General features: G+C 46.6%; 2 protein-coding genes across 2 annotated transcripts in view; both read left to right on the top strand.

Annotated features, from left to right (window-relative positions):
- The window catches only part of LOC121579583, a 68,563-nt gene that overhangs the window by 23,010 nt on the left and 28,738 nt on the right, over positions 1-16,815 (top strand). The window lies entirely within an intron of this gene.
- On the top strand, positions 5,577-14,084 carry LOC123492195. The gene is made up of 5 exons (XM_045224487.1): positions 5,577-5,639; positions 6,782-7,206; positions 7,742-7,786; positions 8,283-8,385; positions 13,869-14,084. The coding sequence occupies exons 1-4, from the start codon at positions 5,577-5,579 to the stop codon at positions 8,350-8,352; spliced, it is 603 nt and encodes a 200-aa protein (XP_045080422.1). The 3' UTR covers positions 8,353-8,385; positions 13,869-14,084.

The following is a 16,815-nucleotide window of genomic DNA, read 5'->3' as shown; positions in this document are numbered from 1 at the left end:
TTTAATTTAACCTTTATTTAACTAGGCAAATCAGTTAAGAACAAATTCTTATTTACAATGACGGCCTACACCGGCCAAACACGGACGACGCTGGGCCAATTGTGCGCTGCCCTATGGGACTCCCAATCACAGCCGGTTGTGAAACAGCCTGGAATCGAACCAGGGGGTCTATAATGACGCCTCAAGCACCGAGATGCAGTGCCTTAGACCGCTGCACCACTCGGGAGCCCAATCATTAGATGTTCTATATGTTTTTACCATCGAGGACCACTTTGGAAACAAGTGTTGTAATTAATTGAAGTGCTGTCCTCTGGAACACATAGTAGATATTTGTACATACAATATTCTACATATTGCTGTATATGTATTTTGCCCAAATATAATTCAATTCATACACACAATCAAAGCTCTCTAGTTATTCACTTCTCTCTCCACACATAGGGCCAAAGTAACTACCTTAGTCTACTTCCAGGTGCCCCTTTGTCCTAAGTAGAGATATAATAGTAACCACTTAAAACACCCCATTCTAGAAACATCTGTTCTAGTTAACATTGGTCAAACTTAACTGCCCTAAATATGGAGCTGTGTAGATTAGAAAAAAGGAACTGAAAGTTAGATTTACGATGCCACCTTTTAAATTAATTCTGGGCCCTGTAATTTAAACCAAGATTGTGAGGCAACCTCTCTCTGATGAGGGAGCCTTACGGAGATGAATGGAACCGTTAAAATGCTGCTGCCCTGTAGATCCTTGAGTTTGTGTCCTCTAAGGACTGGTTGTCAGTTTTTAGTCTACCTGCACAGACAAAGCTCTTGGAATGTGTATTTTGTGTTGGCAGTGCTCTCTCTCTTCACTACTATTGCTATGGGGGTCTTCAAAAATCAACAGATCAAGACCATCACCTTACCTGGTTATTTTTACAAGATGCCAATGAGTACTGATATACTTTAGAATAGGACATACATTTTTTTTCAACGATTCTATGCTGTACATTACATACATGCGCATGATGCCATGTTACAATGGACTGGTAATAAGGCATTAAAATATACTACTGCAAACCAGGCAGAGGGGTTTCCTCTTGCTAGAGGAATCTGAACAGTGATACTTGACCCCTACCCTATAAGCAGCCTCAGACTTCCTTGATCCTGAGTTCCCATATCTCAGCACTAGTGGCAGACTCCAACAACGTTTATGGGACTCATTTACAAGGCCTCTAAATTTGGAACATAAAACAGTTACCTTACTTTACCTTAGAACACATATTTTAGCCTGGGATTGCACCAGATTTAAATGTACTTTTGAAGAGTCATGTTTCAGGAGAAAAATACATTGCAAGCAGTGGATGAAACATACTGTTCTCATCTCCATGGCTATGCCTCAAGCATACACAATCTAAAGCCTCCACTCTGCCAAGATGCCTCTGTTTTAACTGTGTCGGTTAAGAGGAGTTTAATTGGTGCAACGGTCAGGAGTTTGACCAATAGCACACAACACTTCTGGCAAAACATGAAGACAGACTGGACTTCCACAAGTATCTTTTATTAATTGTCGCTGTCACTTTCAGTCTCACTGTCTCCTTCATCCTCTTCTTCTTTCTCTTTGTTTTCTGTCTCCTCCATCAGTCCAGAAAATAAATCATCCCCACCTCCATAGGCTTTCTTGCTGAGGGACTTGAGGTTTCTATCTTTCTTCTTCCACTCCAATAGTCACTGACTGTCATGTCACTGAGACTTTGAATTTGTCCCAGAATTTGATCATCTGGTCGTGGGCACAGTTTGCCAGGAAACGTGAGTCACGAGAGTGGGCCATTTGCTCAATAGGCTCCCCAACATGCTGCCCTATGCAGCCCAGTACCCGATTGGGAAATAAGTTAGGAATTAGGGACATGTGACTATAGGGTTGGTGTATTTTGAGGGGTTAGTGGCAAGAGGGATTGGGGGGACAAATTGATTTCAGGGAAAGAAATAGGCTGTGTTCTGATACCCTGCATTCAGAAGTGTTCACACTTTCATTTCACCTCATGCGTTTAAAGCATTGGATTGGTGCAAGCATAATGGGGAGACATTCCACCACAGCATAAGACCACTGAACGACTCCAGGCCAAGCGTTTTCTTTCCTAACCCCCTGTATTATTAGAATATTGTGAAATAAAGAATAAACAATCCACCACCTAAAACACTGAGGATTAGGCAGGATCAGGCAACAGTGTAAAATCATGTTTAATTACTGTACTGTAAACGGCATTTTATCAACATAAAAGTTATACAATGTTATGCTTGAATGGTTTTAGTTGCGTTACATCTAACGACAATGCTTTCCTTTCAAATTACAGAACTGGATTGGTAACTATAGGCGTTCACTTAATACCTCCTGCAACACCCGGCGCCGCAAAGCTGCTGGTTATAAGCGCAGTGTGTCTGCCTATAACTTGTTTTGCGCAGAGGTGTTGAAGGGGAAAGGTATGTATTCTCAGATTAATGTTAATTCCAACATAATGTGATGTGAAATGTTGAGAATTGCTCTATCACTTTCACCTCTCCATTCCATAATGCGTCTTTCCACAGAAATCCTTTTTTAGTCAGAAAAATATGATATATTCCTAATTTCAAATAAGACTGTTTCCTGCTGGATTATTTTTAAAGGGGGTTTTAAAGTAAGATTATTATTTAAATAATAACTGGCCAATTACATCTTTTTTGGGGGTGTTTTTTTTCCCGATTCACTACTACTACTAATAATAATTCATTTTAATTTGGCGGACACCTTTCAGGACACTCAAGGACATCTTTCATTAAAAGTAGGCCTACATAAAATGAAGTGCGATACATAGTCATAAAATCAAGTGCATCAATCAACAGCAATGTAAAATCTAAACAATCTAAAATCAAAGGACCAGACAAAATAGGACAGATAAAAAGAGGAGGGAGGTGTTGGGAAGAGGATAGAAACCCGGTTTAGGTTAAGGGTTGGGTTTAAGGTGGTAGGCTACCCGGTTTAGGGTAAGGGTTGGGTTTAAGGTGGTAGGGTTGGGAATAGGAGCTAAAGGCCCGGGCACCCATGGTGGAATGGGGGGAAGACAAGGAGACCAGCAGAGGAGGAGCGGAGGGAGCGGGAGGGGGCATAGACTGGGAGAAGATTAGAGAGGTAGGTTGGTGCCAGGTTGTGGAGGGTTTTGTAGGTGAGGATGAGCATTTTAAAGTTAATACAGGATTGCACAGGGAGCCAGGATTGGTTTGATGTGTTCAGTTGATCTGGTGCTGGTGTGGATTCTGGCAGCAGAGTTCAGAACCAGTTGGAGTCTATTGATGAGGTTGGCGGGGATCTGGTTACACTAGTCTAGTCAGGAAGTAACCAAGGCATGGATGAGGGTTTCGGTGCTGAAGTGTGACAGTGAGGGGTGGAGCCTGGAGATATTGCGGAGGTGGAAGAATGCTGTCGGGGTGCTGGTTTTTATGTGGGGTTTGAAAGAGAGGGAACTATCCAGGGAGACACAGAGGCTTTTGACTTGTGTTTACAGAGGGACGGGGAAACCATCTGTGGTGATGCTTGGAGAGAGTGGATTTAGAGCTGATGAGCATGACCTCTGTCTTGTTGCTGTTGAGTTTGAGGAGGTTCATGCTCATCCAGCTCCGGATGTCATGAAGGCAGCTGATGAGGGAGGGGAGTGGTGGGTTTGGTGGAGAGGTAGAGCTGGGTGTAATCAGCATAGCAGTGGAAGTGAACTTTATGATGTTGCATGATCTCGCCCAGGGGTAGGAGGTATATGGATTCTTCTGACAATAAGCATTCATGGTTGAGGAAGGTTTTTTCACATTCATGAGTGATTTACAGGAATGAGGTCCATGGTTTGAATAATCATTTTAATGTATTCAGAAATGTATTACTTAAAATGATGCGGTTCACTACAAATCACTTATCAAGCAGTTGTGAGATGGATGCCCATGTAAGTAGTAATGACAGTGTATCTAGTCACACTGCATCAAGCTGCCCTCAAACCTATATAACTAGTACACAGTAATAAATGCAGAATCAACATTGTTCTGAAACATGTTGGCTGGAGTTGTGCTGTTATCTAACAACCAATACCGCTAGACTGTAATTACATAGTAGTTACATAGCAGTTATTATGGTGATGCAATGTTTCCTAATTCCTTTCCATGTGAACAGTAAGAAAGCATTTTTATCCAGCCTGGCACTATCACACCTTAATTGACTGGCCAATGAATCACAAAGCCCTTGATACAGCCTAATGCAATTAGTTGTATCTGCCTGAGATAGATTTCAAATGTATCAAATGCAGATGTATTTTCTGAAGCACCAATATCTTTCAGCACCAATATTTGAGAGTCACATCTCTATAATCACCATTGGAGCGCTCCGCAATAATATCACACAATCTTCAGCGCTAACGCTCATACAATGATCCTATCACCAATATATACTTATTAGCTTTCACTTTAAATTAGAAACAGCAATACATACAAAGGATTAGGGAGGCGTGCCCAGGGAGAGGGAGAGCTGATCCTGGCTGGAGGTCATACTTTTGCCATACTTACGATTCAACTACCAGGCTGCCATTACTGGAAGTTTGGTGTAAGTCACCTTCACTTCTCTTGTCCTCTCAAGGCAGGCCAACCTTTACAAATAATGGGAATCTTCTGGCCACTGGGAAACACTGGAAATGTATAGGGAAAACCCCTCCCACCAATAACGAGACACCCCTGGGTGCAATCACAGTTAGGTGACGCATGTCACACCAATAAAACAGTCGACTTGGGTATTCCGTAATATTTAATTAGAGAACAATTTAAAAGTGATTTGTTTTATTACACATGTACTCTTCATTACATAAAGCAATTTGTTTTCCAACATATTTAGAAAGAGGTTAAGCTACGCATGACTAAGTCGTGTGACTAAGTCGCTTAAAAGTGTCAGCTTAATGGCGTATATTATCATATATTATTAGATAATATTATATGTGGACTATAGTATCTTTATAATATTGATACAGTCATGCGTTATTGTGTGTTTATAACCTACTGTATCTGGCCTGTTAGGCAGTTTAATATCTGGTTAAATAGTGAAACAACATGCTGTGCTCGCCTTAGCTCTGTCACGGTAGAACTGTGTCCCGTGGCGCTGAAGCCACAGGTGGTACAAGACAAGAACCCATTGTCTTGTACCACTGCATCTGTACAATAAACCGGAGATTCGTGCCAGTTTTTATACATTTTTGTGTGCTATTTTGGAGGGCTGCACTGCTAAAAGCAACGTCTCCTATGGTGCGGAGCCTTTGTGCAAGGGATGATGAGGAGGCCATTGTTAGAGGAGTGCAGTGAGCAGGTCGGAATGTAGGAGTGCAGAAGGTCCGTAAGGTATGAGGGCGCCAGTCCATTGAGTGCTTTGTAGGTGAGCATGAGCAGTTTGAAGGTGATCCTGTATTGTTCAAGTAAGCCAATAGCTCACGACACTTTCACCACAACAATATCCTCTGTTATAGTTGACATCAGTATACAATATTGTCATTTCAACTTACCTGACAACCCTCAGTGGCAGGTGGGGGAGTTTAGGTGAGATGGAGAGGAGGAAATTCCAGAAGATGGCTGAGGAGCTCAGGGAGTCAAGGGATAAAGGACAGGTGACGTTAGGCCAAGAAGAGTTGATGACCACAAAGTCATTTAAAGCCCAGGACAGAGTAGGATGGCAGCCTAATACTATAGTTTAGCCCACACTTTTAGCCACTAATTTGTAGTTTATAATTGTTTCATAGGTAGTTTATTGGACCATTATTAGGTATTACTTAGATTTGATTTCAGCAACCCTCCAGTTTGAACCAGCGACCTTGCAGCTATTGGCTCTTACTTAAAAGCTGCTAATTAGTGCCTGATAAGTGTGGGCTTAAATAAAGTGTTACTGTTTTAGAACCTCACATAGGGTAAGATAAGAGGTATGAAAGAAGAGAAGAGGTTAATATAGGTTCAGAGATTACTTAGACAGAATGATTGTGTTACAGGAAATGTAATTAGTCATTTGTTTTCAGTATAAAAAGTGTACAATTTACTAGTTCTTATAATATAAATGGAATGTTTGGTTCCTCATGTAGTTTAATAGATGTTCTTCTTATTAAGTTGTCCGATTTCGAGGATGTGGGGGTGGAAGCTGTTGTCCTCATCTTGAAGAAACATGGAGGACAAAAGGAGGCGCAGCACCTGTCCACTAGTGGAGCGCAACAGTTTGTCATGCAAACGCTCTTTTGAGGATGGGCCCATCGTCATTAGATGTCTGGGGCATGAGTTAACCATTAAGCGACCGTCATCTTTTGGAAAGAAACAGCTGGAAGACATACTGGCAAAGGCAGGGGACTTCAAATTTGAAATTAGTAGGTGTAAGTTAATTCTATCTTTGTCTCATTCTATCTTGTTATTGTTCAATTTTCCGATTAAATTATTACTTGATATAACTGAATAGATATTGTAGGCCGGCACCTGAAATGACTCTTAACAACTGTATGCAAGAGGTTTTATTGTGTGAAAAAGAAGTAAGGGAAGCACTGCACAATAATAGATGTTTGTAGATAGAAGTTGCTATTTTGGTAAAGGGGTTAATGTCTCTCTCCCTCTCTGATCATGTGTAGAATAATGCCTTATGAATGGCAGTATTGTCCTGTAACTTATGGTTTTGCCTTGTTATTCAATATTCACCTTTGATATTAATATTTCAGATCTTTCTTGATAGCCTATTAGTGTAACTTAACAATAGTCCTTTTGCACATTGCTCCAGTCCCCCCCAGATGTGGCGAGGGCCAGACGGGCCCCAGTGGACCTCCAGTCCCCCAAAGAAGTGGCAAGGGCCAGCCGGGCCCCAGTGGACCTCCAGACCCCCCAAGAAGTGGCGAGGGCCAGCCGGGCCCCAGTGGACCTCCAGCCCCCCCAAGAAGTGGCGAGGGCCAGCCGGGCCCCAATGGACCTCCAGTCCCATCCAGATATGGCGAGGGCCAGCCGGGCCCCAATGGACCTCCAGTCCCATCCAGATATGGCAAGGGCCAGCCGGGCCACAGTGGACCTCCAGCCCCCCCAAGAAGTGGCGAGGGCCAGCCGGGCCCCAGTGGACCTCCAGTGCCCCTCAGACGTGGTTAGGAACAGTCTGGCCTCAGCGGACCTCCAGGGCCACCCAGACCCCTTGTTGCATCCTCACCTGGTCAGCCGGTGGGTCTACATTCTCCCCAATCATTTGGTAGCCATTTTCAAAAGTCTGTCCAAAATGTGCTTCTGCAACCACATTGCAACTAGCGAAGACCCTGAAGCAACAACAAAAACAGGGTTGTTGACACTAAAATGTTGAGTTGAGACCAATCATATTTCAGCTACATTACTTTACATTTTACATTTTAGTCATTTAGCAGACGCTCTTATCCAGAGCGACTTACAGTTAGTGAGTGCATACATTATTATTATAATTGTTTTTATATATTCTGGCCCCCCGTGGGAATCGAACCCACAACCCTGGCGTTGCAAACGCCATGCTCTACCCAACTGACATCTACCCAACTACATCCCCTGCCGGCCATTCCCTCCCCTACCCTGGACGACGCTGGGCCAATTGTGCGCCGCCCCGGGGGAGGTGTTGAGGGGGCTGAGCTACAAAGTAGTAGCGCCTACCTGTTTGTGAATGCAGGGGAAAGGCTATGGGCCATATAACTACTATGATGTATAATTAGCAATTTCACATTCTTTGTTTCAGACCTTTGTGGTTTCTTCTGGGTATCCTGCCTTGGAGACTTTTCTGGTGGGTCCACTTCTCTTCACTCCACTGATAACCAAAAGGCCATATATTTCCTCATTATCCTTGCTGGTTCAGCTAGTAGTCCACTACACCTGTCACTAGTATAAACAACCCTGAACCCATTACAGATGTTTGTATTCAAGACCAAACCTTGACTGAAGTAGCCCACAGCATCCGAATCTCCAAGTGGAACGCAATTTGCACTTGAAGTCGTGTAAACTATTTGCTAATGTCGAGCTGAACACATTCCTAACTGTATTTTGTCTAACCTAGGAATTTAGATGTTCCTTTTTAGCTATGCTGTCCTTTACGACATCTTTCAGCAGTTTATATTTATTTATTGGCCCTTCTTTTACCAAGCAAGTTGACTGAGAACAGAAACTGTATTACAGCAACAAACTGGGGACCATTTGCATGCATGGGAAGGTGAGGGGTAGAATGGGCCAAAATGAAGTGTACAAAAATCAAGATGTCTTCTCTTGTGTTTTTTGTGGGGTAGGGTCTGCCTGTCTTGCCTGGACCCCCTGGCCCCCCAGGTCCTGAAGTTGCTGGGTCAGTGGGACCCATAACTGACACTTGCCCCCGCCATTCTGGTGTCAGATGTGAGTTGTAAAAATGTGGTTGTTTGCTTTGTTTTTAATGGTGGGAATTGAGTCACAAATATATGTTGAAATGAAGTGTCCAGTATATTGAAATTAAATGCTTCCATCTCATGAGGATAAGTTGTCACGGTTTCGGCCGAGGCGGCTCCTCCTCCTTGTTCGGGCAGGTTTCGCCGGTCGTCGTCTCCGGAGTACTAGCTGCCACCGCTCTATGTTTCTTGTTTGATTGGTTTTGTCTGTTAGTCACACCTGTTTTGTGTTATGTCTCATTTAGCACCCTATTTAGTTTCCTTGTTGTTAGTTTAGTGTTGTGTGTAATTGTTCGTGTCGTGTTGTTGCGCTACCCGTGTCGGTACGCTATTTTCATAGCTTCCTCCTTGTGTTTAGGAGAGTATTTTCGCACCTGTGTGTGCGCTCGCTATTTACGCCTGTGTGCGTCCTTTTTGCCTCCGGGCTGTTTGGATTATTTTTGTGTGCTCTAGTAAAGTCTTGTTGGACTTATCCTCTGCTTCCTGCGCCTGATTCTACACCACACCAATCCACAGCAACGTGACAGAATTACACACCTCACATGGAATCAGCAGGAGCACCCGTCGACATCATGGAGGAGCGTCTCCTTGGTCAAGAGCACCGAATCAACCAGATCGGGCACGCCTTGGAGGGCGTCATGGACACCCTTCGTCGATGGGAAACCAGCGGGGTTCCCACAGCCCCACCTATCGCACCATCACCACCGGACAGCCAGCCCGTCCATCGACCGGAACCCAGTGGGATTCGGCTCTCGCTCCCGAGGGCGTACGACGGCACCGCTGCCGGGTGTCAGGGGTTCCTCTTACAAGTGGAGCTCTACCTTGCCACCATACACCCGGCGCCCTCGGGATACGAGAGCGTTTCGCCCTCATCTCCTGTCTCACCGGCAAGGCGTTGGAGTGGGCCAACGCCGAATGGAGGGGAATAGACGCCGCCACAGTCACCTATGCGGAGTTCTCCCGCCGCTTCCGTGCAGTCTTCGACCATCCACCAGAGGGGAAGGCGGCGGGGGAGCGTCTATTCCACCTCCGACAGGGGATGAGGAGCGCTCAAGAGTTTGCGCTGGAGTTCCGGACTCTAGCGGCTGATGCTGGGTGGAATGAGAGGGCCCTCATAGACCACTTTAGATGTAGCCTTCGGGAGGACGTCCGCAGGGAGTTAGCATGCAGGGACACTACACTAACATTTGACCAGCTGGTGGACATGGCCATTCGACTGGACACCCTGCTTGCGACCCGCGGACGTCCCAGGTGGGGGGCCTCCCATTCCACCCTCCAGCGCCTCCGAGCAGTGTCCGATGGAGCTTGGAGGTGCTGGGCGCTAGAGGGGAAGAGGTAGGAGCCCGAGGGGGCAGTCTCCTGCACCAAGTGTGGCCGCGGAGGGCACACCGCGGCTAGGTGCTGGGGAGGGTCCCCTGGTGAGGGAGATGGCAGGTCATACAGTGGGGAGTCCTCCCAGGTGAGTAGGCGCCCTACTTACCCAGAGCTTTCTGTCGTACACATTACATTACCTGTTTGTTTCCCACAGGTTGCACCTCGTTCCCAGCATAAGGCGCTAGTCGATTCAGGCGCAGCTGGGAATTTTGTAGATCGGAAATTCTGTGTTAAGTTAGGGATTCCCCTCCTTCCAGTCGAAAAGCCCTTTCCTGTACATGCCTTAGATAGTCGTCCGTTAGGATCTGGGTTGATTGGGGAGGTCACAGCGCCACTTAGGATGATGACGCAGGGGGGTCATGAGGAGACGATTCAACTCTATCTGATCGACTCTCCTGCGTATCCGGTGGTACTGGGGCTTCCCTGGTTGATTACCCATGATCCTACTATTTCGTGGCGAGAGAAGGCTCTTAAAGGGTGGTCTGCTCAGTGTGAGGGGTTATGTCTGGGTGTTTCCGTGAGGGCGACCTCGGTGGAGAGTCCGAACCAGATGCCAGCACTGCACATTCCTCCTGAGTATGAGGATTTGGCGCTCGTGTTTAGTAAGACCAGAGCGGCACGGTTGCCACCTCATAGACAGGGGGATTGTGCGATAGACCTCCAGACAGGAGCCGCGCTTCCGCGGAGCCATGTGTATCCTTTGTCACAGGAGGAGAAAAGGGCAATGGAAACTTACATTGCCGAGTCTCTGAGACAGGGATACATACGGTCCTCCACTTCTCCCGCGTCCTCGAGCTTCTTTTTTGTGAAGAAAAAGGATGGAGGTTTGCGTCCGTGTATTGATTACCGTGGTCTCAATCAGGTAACTGTGAAATATAGTTATCCACTCCCGCTGATTGGGACCATGACGGAGTCATTACACGGGGCACGGTTCTTCACAAAATTGGACCTCAGGAGCGCATATAACTTGGTGCGCATTAGGGAGGGCGATGAGTGGAAGACAGCATTTAGTACTACCTCCGGCCATTACGAGTATCTCGTCATGCCATATGGGTTAATGAATGCTCCATCAGTCTTCCAATCGTTTGTAGATGACATTTTCCGGGACATGCAGGCGCAGGGAGTAGTGGTGTACATAGATGATATTCTTGTGTACAGTTCTACTCGGGCCGAGCATGTAGCCCTGGTGCGCAGGGTATTGAGGAGACTGTTGGAGCATGACCTGTATGTCAAAGCTGAGAAATGTCTGTTCTTTCAGGAGTCAGTTTCCTTTTTGGGTTACCAGTTGTCTGCGTCAGGGGTGAGAATGGAGGTGGACCGAGTGGCAGCCGTGCGTAATTGGCAAACCCCAACTACGGTTAAAGAGGTGCAGCGGTTCTTGGGTTTTGCGAATTACTACCGGAGGTTTATCCGGGGGTTTTGGACAGGTGGCAGCTCCCATAACGTCTCTTCTGAAGGGGGGTCCGGTGCGCTTGCAGTGGTCGGCTGAGGCGGACAGGGCCTTTGGGAGACTGAAGGACCTGTTTACCTCGGCTCCGGTGTTGGCGCACCCGGATCCCACTTTACCCTTCCAAGTTGAGGTGGGACGCGTCTGAGGCCGGTATCGGGGCAGTTCTTTCTCAACGATCCGGTACACCACCTAAGCTCCGCCCCTGTGCTTTTATTCTAAGAAGCTCAGTCCGGCGGAGCGGAATTATGACGTAGGGGACAGGGAGCTGTTAGCCGTAGTACAGGCCCTAAAGGTGTGGAGGCATTGGCTTGAGGGGGCTCAGCACCCTTTCCTCATTCTGACCGACCATCGTAACCTGGAATACATTCGGGCAGCTAGGAGACTGAATCCTCGCCAGGCTCGATGGACTATGTTTCTCGCCCGGTTTGTGTTCAAGATCACTTACATCCCTGGGTCCCAGAACGGGAAGGCAGATGCTCTGTCCCGTCGGTATGACACGGAGGAGAGGTGCGTGGAGTCCATTCCCATACTACCGGAGTCTTGTCTGGTGGCACCGGTGGTGTGGGAGGTCGATGCGGAGATCGAGCGGGCGTTACGCACCGACCCTAGTCCTCCACAGTGTCCGGTGGGTCGGGCGTACGTCCCGCTCGAGGTCCGGGATCGGCTGATTTATTGGGCTCACACGTCCCCCTCCTCTGGACATCCAGGTATTGGCCGGACAGTGCACTGCCTTAGTACGAAGTACTGGTGGCCAACGTTAGCCAGGGATGTGAGGGTTTATGTCTCCTCCTGCTCAGTGTGTGCCCAGTGTAAGGCGCCCAGACACTTGCCCAGGGGTAAATTACAGCCCCTGCCCGTTCCACAACGACCCTGGTCTCACCTCTCGGTGGATTTTGTTACCGATCTTCCCTCCTCACAGGGGAATACCACCATCCTGGTCGTTGTGGATCGGTTCTCGAAGGCCTGTCGTCTCCTTCCCATGCCGGGTCTTCCTACTGCCCTACAGACCGCTGAGGCTCTATTTACTCACGTCTTCCGGCATTACGGGGTGCCCGAGGATATAGTGTCCGATCGAGGCCCCCAGTTTACCTCCAGAGTCTGGAGAGCATTTATGGAACGTTTGGGGGTCTCGGTGAGCCTTACCTCGGGTTACCACCCGGAGAGTAATGGGCAGGTCGAACGAGTCAACCAGGATGTGGGTAGGTTTCTGAGGTCATATTGTCAGGACCGGCCGGAGGAGTGGGCGAGATATGTGCCCTGGGCTGAGATGGCACAGAACTCTCTCCGCCACTCCTCCACGAGACTAACCCCTTTCCAGTGTGTGTTAGGGTACCAGCCGGTTCTGGCACCGTGGCATGAGAGCCAGATCGAGGCCCCCGCTGTGGATGAGTGGGTGCGGCGCTCGGAGGAGACGTGGAACGCTGCACACGTCCATCTGCAGCGTGCCATACGTCGACAGAAGACGAGCGCCGACCTACACCGCAGTGAGGGGCCAGTGTACGCACCTGGAGATCGAGTCTGGCTCTCAACCAGAAACCCTGCCCCTCCGCCTGCCCTGCCGGAAGCTGGGTCGGCGGTTTGTGGGGCCTTTTAAAGTCCTGAGGAGATTGAACGAGGTGTGTTACAGGTTAGAACTACCTATTGATTACAAGAATATTAACCCCTCGTTCCATGTGTCTCTCCTCAGGCCGGTGGTAGCTGGTCCACTCCAGGACTTTGAGATTGAGGAGACTCCTCCGCCCCCGTTGGACATCGAGGGGGCTCCGGCGTACACTGTTCGGACCATCCTGGATTCGAGACGCCGGATGGGGGTCTCCAATATCTCGTGGAGTGGGAGGGGTGCGGTCCGGAGGAGCGGTGCTGGGTGCCGAGGAGGGACATTCTGGATCCGTCCCTGATGACCGAATTCCATCGTGGTCATCCTACGCGCCCCTGCTCCGCGTCCTCCTGGTCGTCCCCGAGGCCGGAGGCGGCGCGCGGCTGGAGCCGCGCGTCAAGGGGGGTACTGTCACGGTTTCGGCCGGGGCGGCTCCTCCTCCTTGTTCGGGCAGGTTTCGCCGGTCGTCGTCTCCGGAGTACTAGCTGCCACCGCTCTATGTTTCTTGTTTGATTGGTTTTGTCTGTTAGTCACACCTGTTTTGTGTTATGTCTCATTTAGCACCCTATTTAGTTTCCTTGTTGTTAGTTTAGTGTTGTGTGTAATTGTTCGTGTCGTGTTGTTGCGCTACCCGTGTCGGTACGCTATTTTCATAGCTTCCTCCTTGTGTTTAGGAGAGTATTTTCGCACCTGTGTGTGCGCTCGCTTATTTACGCCTGTGTGCGTCCTTTTGCCTCCGGGCTGTTTGGATTATTTTTGTGTGCTCTAGTAAAGTCTTGTTGGACTTATCCTCTGCTTCCTGCGCCTGATTCTACACCAAACCAATCCACAGCAACGTGACATAAGTAATCTGCCTGCTGTTTATGTGAGACAGAAAGATGAATGAAAGTAAAATGAATTGTTTTGTTTGTGTTATGCGTGTGATAGTATTTAACTGCATGGCAGTACATCTTAGTATTTAGTCCGTTTCAGAACTATACATTAAATATGCAGTTGGTTATAATGAGTCCTAATACATACATTTGTGTTACAGATAACCCCAGACACCCTGGTGACATTGGACATCGCCCAACTTTATGAACATTTCAAATAGAACAAATCTTCCTATTAGTATTTTGGTCGTTCATATAGGGCAGACAGACAAGTTCTCTACTTTCTCCCCCTTGTCACTTGCCTCCTTTATTGCATTAATGCTGCAATCACTTGGTTGAATGTACAGTATGTATACATCCTATTTATAATATTGTTAATAAAGATACCATTTTTAAACAATCTGCGCATTCTTTGTTTTTGTTGGCATGTAAGTATTCGTATTGCTCATACCAACTGAGCCATATGTTTAAAACTGTCAGCTCTGTCATCAATGGTCCAGATAGAATGAAATTTACTGTAAACGTTTCTTATAATCGTATATATTCTGGAAGCAGTAGGCATAGCACACATGCATACTACCTTTACTCCGGTCACTGTCCTTATTGGCATTACTTAAAGGGCTGTGAAAACAATGAAAATCTCACAATGTATTTAGGGACGCAAAACCCAGATACCAATCATGTGTTGATCTATTGCCATGGACGTAGCATCTTCCTTTCCCAATCTATTGCCATGGACGTAGCATCTTCCTTTCCCAATCTATTGCCATGGACGTAGCGTCTTCCTTTCCCAATCTATTGCCATGGACGTAGCATCTTCCTTTCCCAATCTATTGCCATGGACGTAGCATCTTCCTTTCCCAATCTATTGCCATGGACGTAGCATCTTCCTTTCCCAATCTATTGCCATGGACGTAGCGTCTTCCTTTCCCAATCTATTGCCATGGACGTAGCGTCTTCCTTTCCCAATCTATTGCCATGGACGTAGCGTCTTCCTTTCCCAATCTATTGCCATGGACGTAGCATCTTCCTTTCCCAATCTATTGCCATGGACGTAGCGTCTTCCTTTCCCAATATATTGCCATGGACGTAGCATCTTCCTTTCCCAATCCATTGGCAAATGACTTTAAACTGCAGTTGGGGAACCTTGTCCTAAATCAAATTATGATTTAGGACAACGTTCCCCAACTGGTTTTATTTGGCCCCTCAAGTTTTCTGAGCAACAAAATTACTATATATATATATATATATATTTTATTTTTTTACATTTTCATTGTTGGACATAAAAGACTGTAAAAACACCAGGAAATGAGCTCCAAGTGATTTTAATTTAAGAAATCTGTTCCCAAGAATTCCCACACACAATAGAGAGACACGTGATCGTATACAAATGTAAGCAAGGTTTGAAAGGATTGTTTTGTTCAAACATATCTGTTTGGGCTTCTTGCAGTCTACAAATTATTTGTAATTATAAACTGGGTGGTTCGAGCCCTGAATGCTGATTGGCTAACAGCTGTGGTATATCAGTCCGTATACCATGGGTATGACAAAACATTTATTTTTACTGCTCTAACTACGTTGGTAACCAGTTTATAATAGCAATAAGGCACATTGGGGGTTTGTGGTATATGGCCAATATACCACGGCTAAGGGCTGTATCCAGGCACTTCGCGTTGCGTCGTGCATAAGAACAGCCCTTAGCCATGGTATATTGGCCATATACCACACCCCCTCAGGCCTTATTGCTTAATTATGTTCCGGCCCCTTGACCATCTGCTCAAGACAAAAATCGTCCCGATGCTGAATCTAGTTGATGATCCCTGATTTAGGATGTTAACTTATGGGCTGTAGATGATGATCTACAATATCTCACATCTCACCAGATAGAGCAAAGGGTGTGGTGGAGTGTGCTTCAGGGTTCCAATGCCTCCATGTATGTAAGTAAGAAGAAGCCTTGCAGGAGCCTTGGCTTGTGCGAGCCAGAACGGCTCATAGGAGCAGCAGGAAAAATGCTTCTCACTAAGTAGAAGCAGATCATTCAGTCAACTTTCATACCGGTCCTATGGAGTGGAATGTTACCCAACATTTACATTTAAGCAGTGCATTGTAGGTACACTACACTACCGGTCAAAGGTTTTAGAACACCTACTCATTCAAGGGTTTTTCTTTATTTTTTACTATTTTCTACATTGTAGAATAATAGTGAAGACATCAAAACTATAAAATAATAATAATAATAATATGTGGAAACATGTAGTAACCAAGAAAGTGTTAAACAAATCAAAATATATTTTATATTTGAGATTCTTCAAATAGCCACCCTTTGCCTTGATGACAGCTTTGCACACTCTTGGCATTCTCTCAACCAGCTTCACCTGGAATGCTTTTCCAACAGTCTTGAAGGAGTTCCCACATATGCTGAGCACTTGTTGGCTGCTTTTCCTTCACTCTGCGGTCCGACTCATCCCAAACCATCTCAATCTGGTTGAGGTCGGGGGATTGTGGAGGCCAGGTCATCTGATGCAGCACTCCATCACTCTCCTTCTTGGTAAAATAGCCCTTACACAGCCTGGAGGTGTGTTGGGTCATTGTCCTGTTGAAAAACAAATGATATTCCCACGAAGCCCAAACCAGATGGGATGGTGTATTGCTGCAGAATGCTGTGGTAGCCATGCTGGTTAAGTGTGCCTTGAATTCTAAATAAATCACAGACAGTGTCACCAGCAAAGCACCCCCACACCATAACACCTCCTCCTCCATGCTTTACAGTGGGAAATACACATGCAGAGATCATCCGTTCACCCACACCGCGTCTCACAAAAGACACGCCGGTTGGAACCAAAAAGCTTAAATTTGGACTACAGACCAAAGGACACATTTCCACCGGTCTAATGGCCATTGCTCGTGTTTCTTGGCCCAAGCAGGTCTCTTCTTATTATTGGTGTCCTTTAGTAGTGGTTGCTTTGCAGCAATTCGACCATGAAGGCCTGATTTACACAGTCTCCTCTGAACAGTTAATGTTGAGATGTGTCTGTTACTTGAACTCTGTGAAGGATTTATTTGGGATGCAATTTCTGAGGCTGGTAACTCTAATGAACTTATCCTCTG

Source organism: Coregonus clupeaformis, chromosome 13 (assembly GCF_020615455.1).
Source record: "Coregonus clupeaformis isolate EN_2021a chromosome 13, ASM2061545v1, whole genome shotgun sequence".
NCBI lineage: Eukaryota > Metazoa > Chordata > Actinopteri > Salmoniformes > Salmonidae > Coregonus > Coregonus clupeaformis.
This window is presented reverse-complemented; position numbering and strand designations above follow the sequence as displayed.

What these genes read in the sequence shown, in the direction of transcription:
- LOC123492195 (XM_045224487.1), top strand. Translation starts at nt 5,577, where the DNA reads ATGGAGAGGAGGAAATTCCAGAAGATGGCTGAGGAGCTCAGGGAGTCA. An exon ending in AGTCAAGGGATAAAGGACAG is followed by an intron (nt 5,640 to 6,781) that starts GTGACGTTAGGC and finishes ACATTGCTCCAG; the next exon opens with TCCCCCCCAGATGTGGCGAG. An exon ending in CATCCTCACCTGGTCAGCCG is followed by an intron (nt 7,207 to 7,741) that starts GTGGGTCTACAT and finishes TCTTTGTTTCAG; the next exon opens with ACCTTTGTGGTTTCTTCTGG.